The sequence below is a fragment of the Mixophyes fleayi genome, chromosome 4, assembly GCF_038048845.1.
Source record: "Mixophyes fleayi isolate aMixFle1 chromosome 4, aMixFle1.hap1, whole genome shotgun sequence".
In the NCBI taxonomy this organism is placed as follows: Eukaryota; Metazoa; Chordata; class Amphibia; order Anura; family Limnodynastidae; genus Mixophyes; species Mixophyes fleayi.
The window spans coordinates 256,132,870-256,157,402 of NC_134405.1; the positions used below are offsets into that span (position 1 = coordinate 256,132,870).

The 24,533-nt window shown below is 41.5% G+C and overlaps 1 protein-coding gene across 3 annotated transcripts in view; it reads right to left on the reverse strand.

Annotated features, from left to right (window-relative positions):
* Window positions 1-20,414: 20,414 nt before the first annotated feature.
* Window positions 20,415-24,533, reverse strand: part of RBM27 (RNA binding motif protein 27) — a 78,326-nt gene continuing 74,207 nt past the window's right edge. For all 3 annotated transcript variants that reach the window (XM_075209673.1, XM_075209674.1, XM_075209672.1), the window contains one exon: window positions 20,415-24,034. In XM_075209673.1, the coding sequence (XP_075065774.1) occupies window positions 23,951-24,034 (84 nt within the window). In that variant the 3' untranslated portion in view covers window positions 20,415-23,950. The remainder of the gene's footprint in view (window positions 24,035-24,533) is intronic.

The following is a 24,533-nucleotide window of genomic DNA, read 5'->3' on the forward strand; positions in this document are numbered from 1 at the left end:
TTGTACTTGGATCGAAAACTGGTTAAAGAATAGAGAACAGAGAGTTGTGATAAATGGAACATTTTCTAATTGGTCAAAGGTCTTAAGTGGAGTTCCTCAAGGTTCCGTGCTGGGACCACTCCTTTTTAATATATTTATTAATGACCTTGGTGATGGTTTAGAGAGTAAAGTTTCTATTTTTGCAGATGACACTAAACTCTGTAAGGTAATAAAATCAGAGCAAGATGTAGCTTCTCTACAGAGAGACTTAAATAAACTGGAGGATTGGGCGGCTAAATGGAATATGAGGTTTAACACAGATAAATGTAAGGTTATGCATTCAGGGATCAAAAACAAGAACGCAATCTATAAATTAAATGGAATTAATTTGGGAGAATCTATAATGGAAAAGGATTTGGGAGTGCTCGTAGACAGTAGACTTAGCAATAGTGCTCAATGTCAAGCAGCAGCTGCAAGGGCAAACAAAGTATTGGCATGCATAAAAAGGGGCATAGATGCAAGGGAAGACAGTGTAATTTTGCCACTGTATAAATCATTAGTAAGACCTCATCTTGAATATGCAGTACAGTTCTGGGCACCACTCTATAAAAAAGATAATTTGGAACTAGAAAGGGTTCAGAGAAGGGCGACAAAATTGATAAAGGGTATGGAGTCATTAAGTTATGAGGAAAGGTTAGCCAGTTTAGGCATGTTTACTTTAGAAAAGAGGCGTTTAAGGGGAGATATGATTACTATGTACAAATACATTAGGGGTCAATACAGAGAGCTTTCATGGGAACTTTTTACCCCAAGGACCATACACAGGACACGTGGTCATCCCCTAAAGTTAGAGGAGAGGAAATTTCACAACCAGCAAAGGAAGGGGTTCTTTACAGTAAGGGCAGTCAAGATATGGAATTCATTGCCAGGGAAGGTTGTGATGGCAGATTCAATAGATATGTTTAAGAAAGGGTTAGACAAATTTTTAGCGGAAAGGTGTATCCAGGGATACGACCGTTAATTTAAAATAAAGGATAATAGTGGATATAGGGTAAAAATTGGATTGCAATATTGAGTCTGGGGGGATTTTCAAAATTGAAACAAATGGGCGGTTGCCTACTCTGGATTAATTACAAATATAAGTGCAGGATCGCAGGAGATCCAAAATAGGTTGAACTTGATGGACTGGTGTCTTTTTTCAACCTCATCAACTATGTTACTATGTTACTATGTTACTATAAGGAAAACCAGCTGCTGTGTAAGGCGCTAGTAGACTAGTCTCAGTGAACAATACAACAATCATTGACAACTTGGAAACTTCCGAGTGCCAATATCAGAGTCCAATAACGGAACGCAAACGATGCTTCTAATAATCAGATGTGGATTAGCTTCCAATTATAGAAAGCAACTTCTGTTGTACCGAAATCAGGTTTGTTCAAGTCCAGTTCTCACTGTTTAGAGGTCTTGGATTTTGACTCATTTTAATCCATAGCTGCTTGGTTAAAGATCTGTTCTGGTGGATACGAGGTTCTTAGGAGGAGATATATTACATTTATGCAATGAACTCCATCATCTATTCCCGTGCCTCAATTACATATTGAGTGACCATATTGGTCATGAACAATCTGACAAAGTAGCCCCCATCAATAGTAGATATTATGTTTCCTGTCTATATGGCGCTGGTAATTAGAACTTGCTTTTAAGGCGACAAACCAGAGTCAAGTCCCTAAGCACTTTGAAGAAACTGTTTTCCGCATGAAAATATATTGCGCAATGAAGTCCCACAATTGAGGTAGCCTTTTGGAGTTGGATTAAAATTCTTAAAGTTCTACTCCTATCTTCCTGAACATTTAATATCTCTTCTAAATGATCACAATTGGAGCCAGCAAGGCATCCATCTGCTCTGCACAATAACCACACCCTCACAATACTACCATAAAAGAGAAATTAACCATATATTTCAGATCTTACCTGTAGGGGGCACTGAATTTAGTCTATGGAGAATATGCATTACTTACTTCAGCATATAGTTGTATTTTTTTTTTGTTAAATATAATTATAATGGTTGCAAGTGAATGACAACCCAACATTAAGTGGAAATGGGTGAATGATATGGGGTCATTATACCACACCCTAGAACAGTGACAGGCAACCAGATAAACTTCAAGGGCCACCGCATTTGCGGCCCTCCCTCATTCAAAACGGCTGCATATTTTCTTTAGCTTCAAAACATCAGCACCTTCAAATCACTCATACCAAAAATCCACAAGCTACTTTATTTTGGAGAAAGTGGCAAATCTAATTACCACATGCACTCAGATCCCAATCGGTCACAAACTCCCCCACATTCACTCAGATTATCCCATATGCCACGCACATCTCCCCTCAGACCAGACCTAGAAAATGACAGCAGTAGGAATGCCCTGCAATAGTCCACCAAAATTAATAATTGCCAATGCCTCAAATACCTTATTGCACCAGTGTTTGAATTGAACTAAGAAAGTGCATTTTTTTTTTATTTCTAATGGTATGCTATCCTTTCACGGTTTGTTTAAAACCTTTTATTGCTAGTGATTGTTGGGGGAGTTTATTGAGGGCTTGATTGAAGAATACTGATCTCATGTGTTTGTTAACTATATATATTCATTGTAGAATGGCAGCAAGCCAATGATGGCTGCGTAGCTAGTGTGTATAATTCTTAGCGTATAGCTACAAGTGTAAAAAATTTAAATAGCATAGTTCGGAATTACACCGGACTTCAACATGAGGAAACAGGAAAAGAACATTCTGCCTATTATCATAGCTACACACAGACTACAGTCAGTATTCACCTAAAAAAAAAACAACCAAAACATTCTACTCTTGATGTTTTCATCTCTCCCTGGCTACAAGCTTCACACCACAAGAAGACTTTTAAACTCTGCTCTTATTTTCTACTAGCTCATGCAAGTTTGTTTTTTCTTTCAGTTTATTTTCCCTGCAAAATCCCCTCTGTTTAATCAGCCTGTTGTACTACTTGCTCAGCCACTCCTTACCCATGCTACAGCTATTTCAGTCCCCTATCTCATTATTGTACTTTCAATTCTACTCAAGGCTTTGTCTGCCATCAGAAATAGAAAGAAATTAAACTGATTTTGAACCACTCTTCACTCTCATGACTCTGCAATAACTCAGCTACTCCATCTCCTGTTCTTTATTACTCTCCATTTAACATTTTTACCCACATTACTCCATGCTGTTCTGACATCCACAAATAAACTACATCTACTACAGCCTCACTCTGCACTACTTCTCTGATTACACAGGACAGTGCTATTGGGTAATTCTTTTAACGCCCTCATTTTTTTTTTTTTTTTTTAACTTACAAATCCCAATGCTTGCCAAAATATTTTTTTCTCTCTTTTCATGGCATCATCTTTAGGACTACCTCACCCATCCTGCAACACAAACCTCTGTCCATATTGCCCCTTCATTACTTCATTCACCTCTAGTGAACACTCATGAACTCTTTTCCTCTTTAAATTCAATAACTTTAAACAGCCTCACCCTGTCTCCAGAAACTTAAAAGATGCACATCTTACAATCATCTTTCCTACCTTTCTTCCTCCCTGCTTCTATTAGCTGGGGATATATCATCTAATCCAGGTCCCCCTCACTTCTCCTACACGCATATATCTGAACACTACCAAAATCCAGCAAATGTCAAACGCATCACCTGTCTCCCCTCTTTTCCAAAGTCCTATTTGTAAAAAAACTTACTTCCGTACACGATCTATCCCTCTCAAACAACCTAAACCTTCTAGCAATAACAGAAACATGGCTCACAGAATCAGACACTACCTCACCTGCAGCCCTTTCATATGGTGGTCTCCATTTCACCCACACCTCCAGACCTGAAGGCAGACAAGAAGGTGAGGTTGGACTAATTCTCTCCCCACAGTACACGTTTACAGTTCTCCCAAATGTTCCATCACTCACATTCACATCTTTTGAAGTACATGCTGTTAGGGTGACTTCAACCTCCCTATTGCTAATCCACATTGTCATTGGCGGAAATCTTGCACCTCTGATTTCATCACATATACTGGTATCTACCACTCCCATAGAAAGTCTCTGGACACTGCAAAACATACTTCCAATCTCTCATCTATGCTCAGGCTTCTAACCCCAAACGCCTTTAAACACATTTAAATCTCTTCTCAATCCTCACACCTCAAATCCTCAGATTACCCTCAGTGCCCAGAATCTTGCTTCCTATTTCAAGGACAAAATAGATAAGATCAGACTTGAAATGGTATCATCTCCCTTGACAAGCAATCAGCTCAATTCCTTTATAGCACTCTGACACTCTCTCTTCATGTGTGGGATCAAATGAAGAGAAAGTTTCTACTCTCTTCTCATCTTCCTACTCTACCTCCTGTCCTCTTGATCCCATTCCCTCACAAATTGGTAGGTCCCGGTCTCCTGTGCTTATTTCACCTCTAACTAAAATCTGTAATCTCTCGCTCTCTCTCTACTGGTATTTTTCCATTATTATTCAAGCATGCAGTTTTTGAAAAAACAAAATTCTGACCCAAACTCTCACTCAAATTACAGCCCCATCTCTCAGCTCCCATGCCCCTCCAAGCTTCTCGAGAGAATAGCCTACACTTGCCTCACACACACTTTCTTACAACAAACCACCTACTGGATTCTCTTCAGCCAGGCTTGCGCTCTCAACACTCCACAGAGACTGCGCTGACCAAGGTTGTCAATGATTTGACCACAGCAAAAAATGAAGGCCATTACGCTCTAATTCTACTGGATCTCTCTGCCGCATTTGACACTGTTGACCACTCTCCTCATACAAGCACTGCAATCCCTATGTCTTGAAGGCACTGTCCTATCCTGGTTCTCATCCTACCTATCTAATCGCTCTTTCAGTGTTAATTTCTCTGGATCCATCTCTGCTCCGCTTTCTTCATCAGTTGGAGTACCACAAGGCTCAGTCCTAGGTCCTCTGCTATTCTCTATCTACACCAATTCTCTTGGAAAACCAATAAGCTCCTTTGGATTTCAGCATCATCTCTATGGGAATGATACACAAATCTATCTAGTCTCTCCTGATCTTTCACCATCTGTGTTGTCTTGCGTTACTGACTTTCTTTCTGCCATTTCATCTTGGATGTCTTCTCGCCAACTCAAACTCAATCTTTCAAAAACAGAATCTTCCCACCCAAAAACAGAAGCTTCCTGCCTGACATTTCTATTGAGAACATGACCATAAATGCCACCTTGCAAGCTCGCTGCCTAGGTGTAATCCTTGACTCACAACTATCATTTATTCCCCACAACAACTCTATATTTAAATCACGTTACATACATCTAAAAAACATTTCCAGAATATGCACATATCTCACACAAGACACTGCAAAAACCTTAATTCATGCACTCATCTCCCGCATGGACTATTGCAATTTCCTCCTACTGGTCTTCCCAAAATCAGACTTGAACCCCTACCCCAGCAGCCAGATTGATTTTCCTTGCAAACAGTTCTTCCTCTGCTGAGCCACTCTGTCAGTCTCTACATTGGTTGCCTGTATTTCAACAAATTCAATATAAAATTCTTCTACTAACATACAAGATTGCACTGACATACATCTCCTTGCTGGTGTCAAAATATCTCCCAACTAGACAACTCCGTTCTGCACAAGATCTGCGTCTCTCTTCCGCTCTCATCACTCTCCCATTCCCAGTTACAGGTGTTTTTCAGGCTGCACCCACTTTGTGGAATTCCCTTTCCGTACAGTAAGACTTTCCTTTAGTCTTCAAAGCTTCAAGCGTTCTCTGAAAACTCACCTCTTCAGACAAGCTTATAATATTCCTCAACTGGCATCTTATATTCCTTAGGTTACCCTATTACCACCCTCTACACAGCTAACACAAGACAACAACCCTCTGACCAACATTGCTGTGTGACTGATCACACAGCCCACTCAATAACTTTTACCTTTGCATTCTAGCTGGTCCAATGTGCAATATGATGTGGCACATGCCCGTGTTTCAAACTCCCATCGTCCCATATATTGTAAACTTGCGAGCAGGGGCCTCTTACCTCTCCGTCTGTATGTTTTACCCAGTATTTTCTTATCAATGTTTGTTCCCAATTGGAAAGTGCTACAGAATTTGCTGGCGCTATATAAATGATGATGATGATGATAGTGTCCAGTAATAAAGCCATCAATACTCTCTTTGGTTGCCTGTCAGCACTGCTGGAAGGGGCAACAAACAGAAGTGTCCCACATGTAAGAAAATGGAAACTGGCTTCAATATGGTTGTAGAGTATATTTAAAGTAGAGATGGTCACTGACCCCCGTGTTTTGGTTTTGGATTCGGTTTTGGATCTGGATTACCGTCGTGTTTTGGTTTTGGTTTTGGTTTTGCAAAACCGCCATTGCGTGTTTTGGTTTTGGTTTTGTTTGGTTTTGTTTTGCTATTTTTTGGGAAAATCCATGTTTTTGGGCCTAAATTAACCCAATTTAGTGCTCCAACTGTTTTAGAGACAAGTAATCTAATTGTTGAGGTAATAAATCATCCAAAAAAACAGTTTAATTCTTCGTTGGTAGGCCTATTCTACACACAAAACAGATTGTCTTCCTCTCCATCTATGCATATTGGCAATGCAGCCATCGTCTTTGAATGTATATTACACCCTACACTTATAGTTAAATATGTAAAGAAATGGAAAAAGCCAGTTTGGTTTCTGTCTCTCGAGGCCCCCCTCCACTTGTATAAAATACCAAAAAATTCAGCCATTATAGACTGTACAATATTAATTGACATGGAGAAAGCCAGTTTGGTTTCTGTCTCTCTAGGCCCCCCTCCACTTGTATAAAATACTAAAAAATTCAGCCATTATAGACTGTACAATATTAATTGACATGGAGAAAGACAGTTTGGGGTCACTCTGTCTCTCTAGGCCCCCCTCCACTTGTATAAAATACCAAAAAAATCAGCCATTATAGACTGTACAATATTAATTGACATGGAAAAAGCCAGTTTGGTTTCTGTCTCTCTAGGCCCCCCTCCACTTGTATAAAATACCCAAAAATTCAGCCATTATAGACTGTACAATATTATGAAAAATGGACAAAGCCAGTTTAGGGTCACTCTGTCTATGACACCCTACCCTTAAGGATAAATTGCCCTAACAGCAGCCTTTCAAGATGGTATGTGATATGGAAATGCCACAAGTCCCTTTCCTCTTTGGGGGTAGATTGCACCCTACACTTACATAGAAAGTTTTAAAAAGAGGTTATCGGCATCATCTTCAGCTTAATCCTCACCCTCATCAGTGTGTACGTCATCATCACAGACTATCAATTCATCGCCGCTTGAATCCGCCATTAGAGAACAGTCAGTGCTTGGATGTCTTGGATGGTGAAGGCCTTCCTCGTGGAAGATGTAGTTCATTTTTATAAACATCATTTTCTCCACATTTTTGGGAAGTAACCTTCTACGGCGATCACTGACTAAGTTCCCTGCTGTGCTGAACACTCGTTCAGAGTACACACTGGAGGGTGGGCAGCTTAGGTATTGCAAAGCAAGTTTGTACATGGGTTTCCAAATGGCCTGCTTTTCTTCCCAGTAAGGAAAGGGACTGTCTGACATTTCCATATCAACTACCTCTTGAAAGTAATCCTCCACCATCCTTTGCATGTTTATACTCATATTGGATGGAGTTATGGGCAAAGTGACACATTTTTTTGAAAAATCCTTCAAACCAGCCCAGATGTTAAATTGTTCTGGTCTGCCCCCTGTGTCTTCCCTGCTTCTTTTTTGGAAATTTAATTTTTTACGAGCAACAGCTTGAGAAAGTGAAGGAGGACACGTCGTCAAGCCGAGGCCCAGTTCAGCGGCCAACTTGCTGAGCAATAGCTCCTTGCAAAAGTTCACATCTCGCTCATTTACAAGTAAAGACTCAATGTAGGTTTTAAACCTTGGATCAAGCACAGTGGCCAAAACGTACTGATCCGAGTTCAAGATCTTAATAACTCGAGGATCATTGTGAAGCGAATTAAGTACTTGATCGACAAGGCCAACATACTTTGCTGAATTGCTTGCTTTCAGCTCCTCCTTCATTTTCTCAAGCTGCTTTTCCAATAGTCTAATTAAAGGAATGACTTGGCTCAAACTAGCAGAGTCTGCACTGACCTCACATGTCACAACTTCAAATGGTTTCAGCACCTTGCACAGCACTGAAAGGATTCCCCACTGTGCAAGAGTGAAATACATCCCCCCTCCTTTCCCAATGTCATGACTTGTGCAATATGCTTGGATGGCTTTGCGCTGTTCCTCCATGCTCTGAAGCATGTACAGGGTGGAATTCCACCGAGTTACCACCTCTTGCTTAAGTTGGTGGCAGGGCAAGTTAAACTGCTCTTGGAGCTGCTGTAATCTCCTACATGCTGTGGCTGAATGCCTGAAATGGCCTGAAATTTTACGGGCCACCGAAAGCATCTCCTGCACCTCACGGTTATTTCGTAGGAAGCTCTGCACCACCAAGTTGATGGTGTGAGCAAAACAGGGAATATGTTGGAAATCACCCAGCTGTAATGCTCGCACTATATTGTTGGCGTTATCTGAAATGACATACCCTGGGGAGAGTCCGAGTGGTATAAGCCATGCATCAATCACATCTCTCAGTTTGCGTAACAAATTGTCAGCCGTATGCCTGTTAGTGAAGCCGGTGATACAAAGAGTGGCCTGCCTGTGACAAATGTTACGTAGTGGTGTACATGCTGCTGCTGTTCCTGCTGGTGAAGGTGAATGACCAACCCAGTGGGCTGTCACAGTCATATAGTCTTTGGTTTGGCCACTTCCACTTGTCCACATATCTGTGGTTAAGTGAACAGTGGGCAGAATGGCATTTTTCAGCGCAATCTCTACATTTTTACACACTTTTTGGTATAGTTGTGGAATAGCTTTACGGGAGAAATGGTGTCGCGATGGAATTCTGTAACGCGGACACAAAACCTCAATTAACTGTGAAAAACCAGCTGCGTTTATTGTGGAGATTGGACGCAGATCTAACACTAACATTGCAGCCATGGCGTCTGTGATTCGCTTGGCGACTGGGTGACTGCTGCCATATTTGCTTCCCCTCGCAAATGATTGTTTCACAGTTAATTGCTGAAATGTAGGACTGCTCATTTTATTAACCTGCCTCTGGGATGATGATTCACCCCCAGCAGCAGCAACAGCAGCAGCAGGACTAACGCTTTCTTCAGAGGAATCAATAATAGTGCCGGAGTCATCCAGCCTTAAGTGGGATGCCGGGCTAACTCCGAGCGCTACTGAGGATATTGATGAGGATGGTGTGGTGGGTGTATTTTGTAGCCGTCGGTATGTCGGTGAGCGGAGGGTCTTAGCTGATGAGGGAGTGCTTGTATTCTTTTGGGAAGAACTTTCAGCTTTTCCCAACACTTTGCCATGAACTCTCGTTAAATGGCGTAACATAGACGAGGTTCCAAGATGGTTAAGGTCCCTCCCTCGACTGACTGTGGCTTCACATACACTACAAATGGCTATACAATTGTTGTCTGGATTTGGGTAGAAATAATTCCACACATAAGAAGTGGATTTTTTTGTTTTATGCCCAGGCATGACAATGGCCTTTTTCTTGTCACGTGCCAGAACTGCTGCCACTGGTGCAGGACTTACACAAACAACCTCATCCTCATCAACATCCTCATTAGCGCCCTCGTCGCCTACACAAATCTCCCCCTCATCCTCTTCTAATTCCAAAGTGGCATCCTCAATTTGGGTATCACCGGCTACACTCGGGCTATTAAGGCACACATCAGCAGAATGCTCACGATTAGACATCCCACTGTTGGATGGACTCTCCACAGGGATTGTTGTCATTTGTGAATCAGAGCAAATATTCTCCTGTAATGCCTCACTGTTATCTTGCAGCTCGGCTTTGACGCGTAACAGTAGTTGTGCACCAATTGTAGGCTGGGTAACTTTTTGGGATCTGCCACTAATAGCCAAAGGTGAAGGCCTCATTCTCTCTTTGCCACTGCGTGTGTAGAATGGCATGCTTGCAATTTTTTTTTTATCGTCACTTAACTTTTGCTCAGTTAACTTCTTTTTCGCTTCAATACAGTAAATTTTTTTTTGGTTTTTGTTTTTTGCACTAATTTGAAAACACTCTGTTGTTTGACATCGCCTTGGCCAGATGACGTACTGGGAACACTAACATCAGGACTGGTGACAGAACCTGGTTGCTCATTCAGATCATATGTGGACTGCTTTGAATCCATTCTGAGCGCAAACCACTGGGGAGTGCTAAAAATTATTTAGTAGATACTGCTGACAGATATGACTTTTGACAGCCAGAAATATTAATGCACAATTAGGGAGGACACCCCAAAAGCACTGAGGAGTGCTACAAATTATTTAGTAGATTCTGCTGACAGTTATGACTTTTGACAGCCAGAAATATTAATGCACAATTAGGGAGGACACCCCAAAAGCACTGAGGAGTGCTAAAAATTATTTAGTAGATACTGCTGACAGAAATGACTTTTGACAGCCAGAAATATTAATGCACAATTAGGGAGGACACCCCAAAAGCACTGAGGAGTGCTACAAATTATTTAGTAGATACTGCTGACAGATATGACTTTTGACAGCCACAAATATTAATGCACAATTAGGGAGAACACCCCAAAAGCACTGAGGAGTGCTAAAAATTATTTAGTAGATACTGCTGACAGATATGACTTTTGACAGCCAGAAATATTTATGCACAATTATGGGGGACACCCCAAAAGCGCTGGGGAGTGCCAAATATGAAGAAAAAATAATAAATCTCTATCCTCCTCTCTGCACTAGCGATTTTGGTTAGAGCAATTGCAAGAACAATATTGTATTATCTGTCCCTGCTCTAATTAGCCTATGACTACACCCTGCTCTCTCCCTCTGTCAAATGGCGATGGATTGCTGTGGAGGCGTGTATTTATAAAGTTGAAGTATCGCGAGAACCGAGCCCCGAGATCCGACGACGTCACAATGACGTTCGGCCTCGATTTGGATTCGGAATGGGCGGGAGAGTACCGAGCTGCTCAGCTCGGTACTCGGATACCCAAAGTTCGGGTGGGTTCGGTTCTCGCAGAACCGGACCCGCCCATCTCTAATTTAAAGTGACTTGGACAAACTTAGGCTGCAAAGACACTGGTTACTACCCATTCACAAACCCTCAAAGATCCTCCCTCATAGCTGTAGAAGGGAAAAACGAATTAGAAATAAAAAAATGTCTCCTGCCACAAGCTGCAGGAGGAAGACAGTGGAGTCACATGTGGCCAAAGACATACTAACTTTCACATTAATTGGTTCAGCTGCTTCTTAGCATGTGTGCTCTGGCAATTTTCTGACACGTTAAACACAGGATTACGAATGGCTGTAGTCGCACAAAAAAGAAAAAAAAATGTAACTGTTAATTTAGTTACCTCGATTAACACTATGGCAGCACTAAAGAAATATGCAATAGCCAATAAGGGTAGAGATATTGCAGCTGCCATGGATTCCTACGAGGAAATGAAGTTAACAAAAAAAATAAAACAAAACACCACAGAATATTGGGGATTGTTTTCCTCATACTACTTTGCCCCAAAGGACACAAAAAGAAATTTCTAAATGTATTACTTCAAAACTGGTCTCTATAGATCCTGTTGTAGGATAATTTACTCTAGTAACCTTTTAGAGCATGGAATCCAATCTATCTGGTCAAACTAGGGTTAATTTTTGCAAACTGGCAGTGGACCCACATTCTGGCAAATCCTGTTGAGGCTATGCTTTTTGCCAAGCGCATAACCAGATCCAAAGAAGTTTCACCCAAAAAAAAAAATACCCTTCTTCAGTTTCCATACTATAAATACATTTTTTTGAGCATTTTTAAATAACATCCAGCCAATTCCTGAGAACCCTGGAGACTGAAGCTACAGCTACCCCAGACTTTACTGTAATTCCAGCTGAAACATGCAATACTTTAAAACACTTCAACTTACTATCCATGGGCTCTTTTAATTAGAGATGAGCGCACTCGGATTTCTGAAATCCGAGCTCACCCGAACGTTGCCGATCCGAGTCGGATCCGAGACAGATCCGGGTATTGGCGCCAAATTCAAATCTGAAACTGAGGCTCTGACTCATAATCCCGTTGTCGGATCTCGCGATACTCGGATCCTATAAATTCCCCGCTAGTCGCCGCCATCTTCACTCGGGCATTGATCAGGGTAGAGGGAGGGTGTGTTAGGTGGTCCTCTGTCCTGGTAGATCTCGTGCTGTGCTGTTTAGTTCTGTGCTGTGCTGTGTTCTGCAGTATCAGTCCAGTGGTGCTGTGCTCTGTCCTTCTGAGGTCAGTGGTGCTGCTGGGTCCTGTGCTGTGTCCTGTTCAGTCCAGTGGTGCTGTGTCCTGTGCTCTGTGCTTCTAAGGGCATAGTTATTTCCCCATTATTCCCAAGTTTTTAAAAAATAAAAAAAAGTTAAAAAAAAAATATATAATTATAACCAAATTTGCAAAACCAATCCAGCAGTATAAGTCCATTGGTACTGCAATATTACAAAGTTCACACATTCTGCAGTATCTTGTGCTACATATAATGGAGACCAAAAATTTGGAGGATAAAGTAGGGAAAGATCAAGACCCACTTCCTCCTAATGCTGAAGCTGCTGCCACTAGTCATGACATAGACGATGAAATGCCATCAACGTCGTCTTCCAAGCCCGATGCCCAATCTCGTAGTACCGGGCATGTAAAATCCAAAAAGCCCAAGTTAAGAAAAAGTAGCAAAAAGAGAAACTTAAAATCATCTGAGGAGAAACGTAAAGTTGCCAATATGCCATTTACGACACGGAGTGGCAAGGAACGGCTTAGGCCCTGGCCCGTGTTCATGACTAGTGGTTCAGCTTCACCCACGGATCTTAGCCCTCCTCCTCCCCCCCCCTACAAAAAATTGAAGAGAGTTATGCTGTCAGCAACAAAACAGCAAACAACTCTGCCTTCTAAAGAGAAATTATCACAAATCCACAAGGCGAGTCCAAGGATGTTGGTGGTTGTCAAGCCTGACCTTCCCATCACTGTACGGGAAGAGGTGGCTCGGGAGGAGGCTCTTGATGATGTAGCTGGCGCTGTGGAGGAACTTGAGGATGAGGATGGTGATGTGGTTATTGTAAATGAGGCACCAGGGGGGGAAACAGCTGATGTCCATGGGATGAAAAAGCCCATCGTCATGCCTGGTCAGAAGACCAAAAAATGCACCTCTTCGGTCTGGAGTTATTTTTATCCAAATCCAGACAACCAATGTATGGCCATATGTAGCTTATGTAAAGCTCAAATAAGCAGGGGTAAGGATCTTGCCCACCTAGGAACATCCTCCCTTATACGTCACCTGAATAACCTTCATAGTTCAGTGGTTAGTTCAGGAACTGGGGCTAGGACCCTCATCGGTACAGGGACACCTAAATCCCGTGGTCCAGTTGGATACACACCAGCAACACCCTCCTCATCAACTTCCTCCACAATCTCCATCAGATTCAGTCCTGCAGCCCAAGTCAGCAGCCAGACTGAGTCCTCCTCAATACGGGATTCATCCGAGGAATCCTGCAGCGGTACGCCTACTACTGCCACTGCTGCTGTTAGTCGGTCATCTTCCCAGAGGAGAAGTCGTAAGACCGCTAAGTCTTTCACAAAACAATTGACCGTCCAACAGTCGTTTGCCATGACCACAAAATACGATAGTAGTCACCCTATTGCAAAGCGTATAACTGCGGCTGTAACTGCAATGTTGGTGTTAGACGTGCGCCCGGTGTCCGCCATCAGTGGAGTGGGATTTAGAGGGTTGATGGAGGTATTGTGTCCCCGGTACCAAATCCCGTCCAGATTCCACTTCACTAGGCAGGCGATACCAAAAATGTACAGAGAAGTACGATCAAGTGTCCTCAGTGCTCTAAAAAATGCGGTTGTACCCACTGTCCACTTAACCACGGACATGTGGACAAGTGGTTCTGGGCAAACGAAGGACTATATGACTGTGACAGCCCACTGGGTAGATGCATCCCCTTCCGCAGCAACAGCTGCATCAGTAGCAACAACTACAAAATGGCTGCTCGTGCAAAGGCAGGCAACATTGTGTATTACAGGCTTTAATAAGAGGCACAACGCTGACAACATATTAGAGAAAATGAGGGAAATTATCTCCCAGTGGCTTACCCCACTTAGACTCTCATGGGGATTTGTGGTGTCAGACAATGCCAGTAACATTGTGCGGGCATTAAATATGGGCAATTTCCAGCACGTCCCATGTTTTGCCCACACCATTAATTTGGTGGTGCAGCATTACCTCAAGAGTGACAGGGGTGTGCAGGAGATGCTTGCGGTGGCGCGCAAAATTGCTGGACACTTTCGGTATTCAGCCAGTGCCTACCGCAGACTAGAGGCACATCAAAAAGCATGAACCTGCCCTGCCATCACCTCAAACAAGAGGTTGTGACGCGCTGGAACTCCACCCTCTATATGCTGCAGAGGATGGAGGAGCAGCAAAAGGCCATTCAGGCCTACACAGCCACCTACGACATAGGCAAAGGAGTGGGGATGCGCCTCAGTCAAGCGCAGTGGAGACTGATTTCCGTGTTGTGCAAGGTTCTGCAGCCATTTGAACTTGCCACACGAGAAGTCAGTTCCGACACTGCCAGCTTGAGTCAGGTCATTCCCCTGATCAGGCTGTTGCAGAAGCAGCTGGAGAAAGTGAGGGAGGAGCTGGTAAGCCATTGCGATTACACCAAGCATGTAGCTCTTGTGGATGTAGCCCTTCGTACGCTTTGCCAGGATCCGAGGGTGGTCACTCTTTTAAAGTCAGAGGAATACATTCTGGCCACCATGCTCGATCCTCGGTTTAAAGCGTATGTTGTGTCTCTGTTTCCGGCGGACACAAGTCTACAGCGGTGCAAAGACCTGCTGGTCAGGAGATTGTCCTCTGAAGAGGGCCGTGACTTGCCAACAGCTCCACCCTCATTTTCTTCCACATCTATGGCTGCGAGGAAAAAGCTCAGTTTTCCCAAAAGAGGCACTGGCGGGGATGCTGATAACATCTGGTCCGGACTGAAGGACCTGCCAACCATTGCAGACATGTCTACTCTCGCTGCATTGGATGCTGTCACAATAGAAAAAATTGTGGATGATTACTTTGCTGACACCATCCAAGTAGACATGTCAGACAGTCCATATTGTTACTGGCAGGAAAAAAAGGCAGTTTGGAAGCCCCTGTACAAACTGGCTCTATTTTACCTGAGTTGTCCCCCCTCCAGTGTGTACTCGGAAAGAGTTTTTAGTGCAGCGGGGAACCTGGTCAGTGAGCGGCGAAGGAGGTTGCTTCCTCACAACGTTGAAAAAATGATGTTTATAAAAATGAATAATCAATTCCTCAATGAAGTACAGCACTGCCCTCCAGATACTACAGAGGGACCTGTGGTTGTGGAGTCCAGCGGGGACGAATTGATAATGTGTGATGAGGAGGAAGTACACACTGTAGGGGGAGAGGAATCAGAGGTTGAGGATGAGGACGACATCTTGCCTCAGTAGAGCCTGTTTAGTCTGTACAGGGAGAGATGAATAGCTTTTTTGGTGTGGGGGCCCAAACAAACCAATCATTTCAGCCAAAGTTGTTTGGTAGGCCCTGTCGCTGAAATGATTGGTTTGTTAAAGTGTGCATGTCCTATTTCAACAACATAAGGGTGGGTGTGAGGGCCCAAGGACAATTCCATCTTGGAACTTTTTTTTTTGCATTATATGACCAATCAACAGTCGTTTGCCATGTTCAAAAAGTAAAACCAAATTTAAACAAATTCAAGAAATTAAACCAAAAGTAAAATGCCCTGTCATAATTTAAAACAAGAGGTATTGACGTGCTCTAAAACTACTGTATTGTTGTTTATATTTTATAAACACTACACTTGAAAGCTTGAGTCTTTCAATAAAAAGTAACTGTCCATTGCACGAATATTTGCAACAGGGACAATTTTAGGGTTAAGAAAGTCAACTAATAACACTTCGACGCTGTCTTTATAAACACTACACTTGGAAGTTGGAGGAGGTATTGTGGCCCCGGCACCAAATTTACTACCGGGGCCACTCCACTGTGCAGTCCATATTTAGGTGTATCAGAAATTAAACAACGGTGACAGTTGATGCCCAATTTTTTAATTATATTGTGGCCTCGGTACCAAATTGTGTACCGGGGCCACCACACTACGCAGTCAAGATAGATAGATGCGTATCATATATAAAGTACATTCAGTGGTGTGGGGCAAATTGAAAAATATTCAAAATGCACTGACATTATCAAAAACAAGAGGTTGTCACACGCTAAAACTCCAACATGTATATGATGGAGAGGATGGAGGAGCAGCCGTATGTGCAGTGTAATGCAGACCTGTAGGTTTTTTTTTATATATTTTATTGTGGTGCCCAGTGCCCACTCCTCTACGCAGTCCAGATACATTTATTGGTGCGAATCATACAAGTTCAGGGTTTTTAATATATATTGTGGTGACCCACTCCTCTACGCAGTCCAGGTACATTTATTGGTGCGAATCATACAAGTTCAGGGTTTTTAATATATATTGTGGTGACCCACTCCTCTACGCAGTCCAGAAAGATACCTCGTTGCAACGTTTTGGACTAATAACTATATTGTGAGGTGTTCAGAATACACTGTAAATTAGTGGAAATGCTTGTTATTGAGGTTACTAATAGCATAGGAGTGAAAATAAGCCCAAAAACTTGATTTTTAAACTTGTTATGTTTTTTCCAAAAAAAAATCCGAATCCAAAACCTTAAATCCGAACAGAGACCTTTCGTCAAGTGTTTTGCGAGACAAATCCGAACCCCAGAAATAATGAAAATCCGGATCCAAAACACGAGACCTCAAAAGTCGCCGGTGCACATCCCTACTTTTAATGGCCCTCCATCTTTCAAAGTAATGATCGTCTTAAGTGAGATTAGCTACCACTGTCTACTTTTGGGATCAAGTCACATTTATCTGCTGCAGTAGCTGAAACAGTTCTGTTTCTTTGCCCCAGTTCTCGCTTCAATAGCGATTATATGTTGTGAAAGGCTCATCCAGCCACAAACCTATGACATACGACTGTACTAACTTTAAGAAGCAGAAATGTTAACAATCTTAATCAAAACTGTGGACACCAAACCACAAAAACCAGTTTAGGTTAAAAAAATAACAAAACAAACAAACCAGGTTTGTTGAGCAAGAACTAGAAAAGATATTTTGTAAAGGCATATAGTAAAATGCAAACCCTGCTTTCCTTGAAAAGTAGACTTGCCTTTACATTCACACATATATGAAGTGAGCATGGGTGGAAACATGAAAACTAACAGCCTTGGATGGTAAATGCACCAGTAAAGCATGTTTACAATTAGAATCTATGGTACAGATAGCACACATTAATGCATGATAAAGAGGGTGTCCTGCTTTTTAAAATGTTAAGCCCTACTATAATTTTGGAATGCAAAGCTAAAAAATTCTTACTGCCTACATTTAACGTAAAGAGTATAAAACATGTTCAATTTATTTTGTCTAGAATTTTTTAGGGTTGTGTTGCTGTTGAGGCAATAGTAATATCATAAAATAGATGTGCAATGTAAACACCCAAAGATAAGAGTATTTTTTTGTTACTCACCGTAAAATCCATTTCTTAGTCCATTGAGGACACTGCTTGAGGTACACCTGACTCCAGAAGCACCTGCTAAAGCCCATTGCTGCAAAGTGTTGGCAAGATGGTTCTAACCCTACTATGGCCCTCCTAAAAGGGAACTATCCTCAGATTTTTTTTTTTCTTAATAACAAAGCCCAGTAGAGTCTAAAAAGGGAAAACGCAAACAAGCAGAGCAAAGGAAGGGATCAGTGTCCTGCAGTGGACTAAGAGAAATGGAGTTTACAGTGAATAACAAAAATCCTCTTTTTCTGGCATCCTATCGAGGGACTCTTCAAAAATAGAGATATTCCAAAAGAGAGCAATTGCTCTAAAATGTCAACACTTAAAACCTTGCGCCCAAAGCTAGAATTCCGAGATGCAAAGCCCTGCAACTTGCAGAAGTTAGCAAAGGTGTAGACGGACGACTACATAGTGCTTTTGCAGAACACTTGTGCTGGGCTCCTGTGACACGCTGCATATGAAGTACAGGCAGCCTGGTCAAATGAGCTTTAAAGGCCACCGGCCTAGCCAACTGTCTCTTGCTCATTGGAACATGTTGGCTTACGTTCAGAGGCTAGAAGATGGCCAAACACTCGTGTGATTTGCAAGACTACAGCTTTGCTTGTGCTGTACAAACAGAAGCGATACGTTCCACATAACTTCAAAGAGCCCAGACAATGTCCAAAACAACATGGACGCATCAGAACAGTGTTCTGACTTTTCTCCCCCCCTCCCCTCCCCTCGGTCGCAATCTCCTGGCTTAATTGTATCCGCAAGATCACTTTAGTAACATAAGAGGGCTGCCTGGTCCGAATAAAACAACAGAAAAGGCAGGATTACAGTATAAGGCCCGCCCACCTCAGACACCCTACGAGCAGAAGAGATTGCAAATAAGAATACTACCTTCCAGGTGACATAACAGAGATCCACAGAACGCAATAGCTAAAAAGGCCTATGGTAAAAGCTCAGAGCACCAAATTAAGATCCCATGGCTCAACAGGGTGTACAAAAAGGAGGTTGAGCATAGAGACCCTCTTGCAGGAAGGTCTGGATATCCTTCATAGCTGCCAACTTGCACTGGAAAAAGAGCACACAGAATTCTGCATCTGCAAAGAATATAGATGGAGACCTTTGTCAAGACTGAGGTGAAGGAAGGAGAGAAAGGTTAAAATGGGAAGTGTGAAAAGTCTATCACACTTGAGAATGTAAGCCATCCACACCCGATAATAGTTGGCAGAAAACCGTTCATTTCCTTTATCAAAGTCTAAACAACCGAATGAGAGAAACCCCTAGACTAAAGAATCAGGATCTCACTAGCTATGCCGTCAAAGCCAGACAACCTAAAGAGTGGCAATGAAGACAGCCTTGGATGAGAAGATCGGGACCAAGAGGCAACTGGATTGGTGTATCTACAGCCACCCCAAGGATGTCTGATTACTACGACCGGCGTGGCCAATCTTCATCTACAGCTTCTTGAGTACCCGCAGGAGCATGAGTATCAGAGAAAACAAGTATACCAAACAACACTACCACAGAATTGTCATGGCATTAGTGTACCCCGGAGTTGAATCCTCAGGCTTCACGCAGAAAAGAGGGATCTTGAATTGCAGGCAGGACACCATCTGGACAAATGGTTCAGCCAGATCTCGTGGACACTGTTGCAGTTGAGGTAATCGGTCTTTCATGTCTCCACTCCTGGGATGATGACCAATATCAGGGGAATATGACACACTGTCTTACTTGATCTTTAGGGATACAAGCATCCTGTATTCTGCCCCAAGTGCCAACGTGTTGATGGTCAGCAGTCCCTCTAGGAGGACCCCGAGGTCCTGGAACAAGAGAGCACAGGCGACCTTGCCCCAGGAGGATAGACAGGTGGCTGGTCATCAGGGTCCATTCCCAAGACTGGAAAGATCGACCCATGCTGAGATGAGACCTGTTCAACCGCCAGATGAGGGACTGGCGAACGGTAGTGGACAACCTGATGAACTGTAAGTCCAGAAGAGGGGATTTCAACCATTTCCAAAGAAGCTCCCTCTGAAACATCCTAGAGCAGGTTTGGCAAACCTGTGATTCTCCAGATGTTGTGAAACTACAAGCCTCAGTATGCTTTACCAGTAGATAGAAAGTAGATAGCTGGTAGGGCATGCTGGGGACTTGTTTCAGAACACCTGTGGAGCCAGGTTGGTCTGGTCTGTCCTAGACTGTCTACTGCCGCAGGCTATCCCATCCCTGGGAAGGTGTCCTTGAGTCAAACCCATACAAAAATAAAAGTAACCAAAAAAGAACAAAACCCCAAAACATCCAGGGGGGAAGAGAGCTAAAATTATGCCAGACTCCTTAGGCCACTTAAAATAAAGTGAGGATAGTTCCCTACTGGGAAGGAAGGGGGGGGGGGGCACAGTAGGGGTGGAGCAGTCCCAGGTGTCCCCAACTCCAGGACCACCTACTATACACCATTGTTGCAGTGTTCCCCACAAAAGAGAAATATTTTTTTGCAATATCAAAAGAAAAAAAATCCCTCATCACAGTAAGGCATTTTTGCCACAAAATCTGAACAAAGTATATTCGAGGAATAAAGTACCCCAGTTTCAAAGTTTTCCTCCACCCCCCACTACGGCAAACAAAATAAATCTAAATGCATACCTCCACCCAATCCCAATAAAGTGACACAACACATGTTTAGCTGTAAACGTTCTGGAGTGGTTCTCAAGAGTTCCGAATTCATAGAGCTTGTAGGATGTCTATGGATTTTTTTTATTCTTTTTTTTTTTTTTGATTGATTATTTTTTTTTCATTATTGTTACTTTTGTTTTGGTTTTGAACCACTGAACCATGTTTCTTTATTGCAAAAGTAAACATGCTTTAGGAAATTCAGCTTGTAAATCAATAAAACAAACATTACATAGGATGATTTTAAATGTATAAACAGTTAGAAATTCAACAATATTGCCTATTTTACTATGACACAAGTTCACCATATTATAAAAACTATAATACAAGTATACTGTACATCAGAAGAACCAAACCCTACCCCCCCATGATCCTTTTCACAAAATCTCTATGGCTGATTTGTGTTCATGTATTATGCTCATGGATTTAGTGTGCACACCAGTGTTTGTATATAGTGAAAAACCATATAAGTCCTTTTCATTTGTATAAAGTAAGGCCCTTGTGTTTTGTATGCGCCAGTCACTTAGCAGATTTATACATTACTACAGATCATCATAGGTATAGTACTAAATGTTAATGTTTAAACCTGTTCCAAGAATATCATTTTAAATTGGTTTTCACATAGTACCCTTATAAACTTACTGAAGTCTAGGGAAAATAGTAATAAAAGGGTTCCACTTTCTTGTGGCAAGAACAGTGCATTAACTATCAAACCCTTTAAGGAAAGTGCTGCCATCTGACTGGAAGTTACCCCATTTTCTACTTGAGGTACAAACTTTGTATTATCCAGACATAGCCTACAGTAAGGTAAGTGAAGTTGGAAAATACAGTTGCAAAACAGTGCATTTCAAATAAGGCACTCTAAATTGTAATAGTGGTAATCACAAATTGGTAAGTGGCAGTCCATTTAATTTTATGCCCAATTTGCTTGAATGGCCTAAGGTACACTTTTTGTTGTAAATAGGACCATACATACCACACAGTTTACAATTTCATTGCTATGGACAGTAAATGTACCACAGAAGTTGAACTGTAAAACAAATTGCTATAAATATGCAATTAAATAGGGGCAGCTCTTTAAAAATCATTGGTGGAAATGGCAATTTATCATCATACAGGCAGATAAAGAATAAAAAAAAAAGGAAAGTGCGGGGGGGAAAAAAAAAATGCAGAAAATAATAATAATCTAATCTGATTTTTCAGTCACTTGAAAACTACACGTACATACCATTAAAATCAAGTTCAGGGGTAGATTTACTAAAATTTCTAATCCGCAAAATTGGAGCAACCAGATTCTAGCTATCATCACAGTCTAGAATCGGATTGGTTGCTGCAACACCTCCACTTTTCCTTTTTAGAAGTCTTAGTAAATCTACTCCTAGGTCTTTCTGCCAATCCTTACAAAACTGCCACGGTCAACAAATTCACAGAAATAAAATATAGTAAGATGGTTTGGCTGAAGACCAAGAGACTTGTGCCTTGTGTAAGCGTGTTGCGTAAGCATGCATGTTCAGTATTCTACAGTACAGATCTTATAGTTTGGTTGTTTTAATATTCGAAAGCCTATGAGTGTTCACCATTAATTCTGAAAATTCTGTATAATTCTTTGTGACTAAGCTTTAGATTGGTGCAGTTGTAGGTAGTAAAAAAAAGTCAAACATGCTGCTTTTAGTCTTTCAAACGTTTGGTCTTCTTTCTCACCATCCTTGGTACAAAAATAAAACATTTTCAGGCATCTATTCAATTGTAATCTTAGTACACAGAAAGGAGAAAGTTATGTACAAAATTATACACCTTAAGAAAACATCTGTACATAATATATAAATCTTGTCTCCACCATCCCTGGTCTTTTATCATGTATAAAGGTCTCAACATCAAGCACGAAACAGTTATGCAGTCACCATTACAGAAGAGGACTGGGCAGTTGGTTATATCTACAGCCCCCCAAGCAACTCCATTCTTGAAAACAATGTATGCATTAAAGTTATCTTTATGAACATGGGTGGATACAAGGAAAAAAAAAATAAAAAAAATACTATGGTAGCGTGGGGAATATTCTGAAACTTAACACAAATTGGAGCACTTGCATTCTTAAACTTTTCACAAAATTTGGGAACTCACATCACTACATAGCTGTAGGATCACTTTGCAAAGTCATTAAGCAGATTTAACAAACAGGCCCTTCTATTCAACTTGGTAATGGAGCTTATTAATGCAACAGTAAGAGACACTATGCATATTTAAGCAAAGAGTGCATAGTTCCAGTTCTAAATAAAAACACATTCTGAATAAACCTAGCTCTTTATTGATATAGGTAGAACACACTATGGCCAAAAAGAATTGTGGAGCTACTGAAATCCCAGAAACTAACTGGCACACAACAGGATAAACATGTGTTTAGGGTCTTCATCTGTTGATCACCCGTTTTTCAAATCACATGTACATGAAAAGAAATACATCTGAACTATCCAGTCATGTAGTCAACTACAAAGTTATCTCAATGTCCCACATCTTCCACTTGTGCAGTTGTACTTCTGGCAACAGATCACTACGCTGAGATCGCAAACAGCAAGGTTAAGGCGATACTTTAAACACATATTTTGGCTAGTTTGCTTGTCTATTGAAGAAGTTGTACTTGAACAGTGTTTCCTAAACCCAGTCCTCAGGGGACCCCTAACAGTGCAGATTTTCCCGATGACAAGTGACATAATTAGTACAACCTGTGGATCTTTCAAAATATTTCAGTCAGTAATGACTACACCTGTGCTCCCACAAGGGGATATGGCAATCGAGCACTGTTAGGGTACCAGAGGATTGGATTTGGGAAACACTGTACATGACAATCAAAAGGTCTCAAGTAGACAGGGTGGCTGATGATGCAAGCCTTTAACACAATGCAGAAAGCCATATTAGGCACAAGTTCGTCTTCATTAAAGCAAATGTGTCATCTTCGGCTCCAAATGCCTTGGCTGCGTGGGAAAGCAAAGATGTGTGGGCTTGGGTTTTTAGGGCACTTTAATGTTTTCCTGTCAATGAATTGTTCACTTAAATGCACACCCCAAGCACAGATAAATCCTAACAGTGGCAATTGATTTGCAGGGTTAAATTAATTGGAATACCTGGGCAACAATACAAGTAGTTTAACATAAATACTTTTGTTAGTGAAAAAATCTGTGTAAGATTGGTAGATTTCTAGACATTTAAAAAATAAAACTATGACTCTTAAAGACTTTCAAAAATATTTCTCACTACTTTCCATGTAGGACCATGTTTTAAAAAAACAAAACAAAAAAACAATAAATCACACTGGAAAAAAAAATAAACACAAGAACAAAGTCTCTAGCCTTTGGCTTTCATAGAAAAGCATCAAATTCAATGATTTACACAATCAAGATATTTACTTCCTGTGACGAGGAGAGAAAAAAAAAATTGGCTCATTTGTGTTTACTTTTTCTTCCTTACTCATATTATGGTAAAAAAAAAAAAAAGGGCAGTAAACACTCCTTAAAAATTAACTTCTATGTACAGTTTTTTATTGGTGCTTTCATCTTCGCCAGGAGCGAGATTCGTCTTCGTCCTCATCCTCATCATCATCTTCATGAAGAAAAGGGTCTGTTGTCACTACCTCCTTAAAAAAATATAAAATAGGAATGTATTAGACTGGCATTTTGGCACAAAACCATAGATGACAAGAAACAAATTTGTCTAAACTGCAAGGCAAGCAGCCTTAGGGAGGTATGAAATTAAGACAGCAGATTGCAATCTATTTTATTAGGTACACCTGCCCGTATATCTAATCAGCCAATCATGTGGCAGCAACTCAACGCAAAGAAGTATGCGGACATAGTCAAGAGGTTCAGTTGCTGTGTACAGACTAAACACCACAATGGGGAAGAAATATGAGCTAAGTGACTTCGACTATGGAACAATTATTGTTTGTGCAAGATGTTGTGGTTTGAGCATCTCAAAAACTGCTCATCTCCTTGGATTTTCACACAGAACAGTCGCTAGAGTTTACAAAGCAAGATGCACAAAACAAACAAACATTCTGTAAGTGGCAGATACATGGGTGAAAAGCACTGTTAGAGAGGTTAGTGGAGTATAGCCCAGTCTGGTTCAAGTTGACA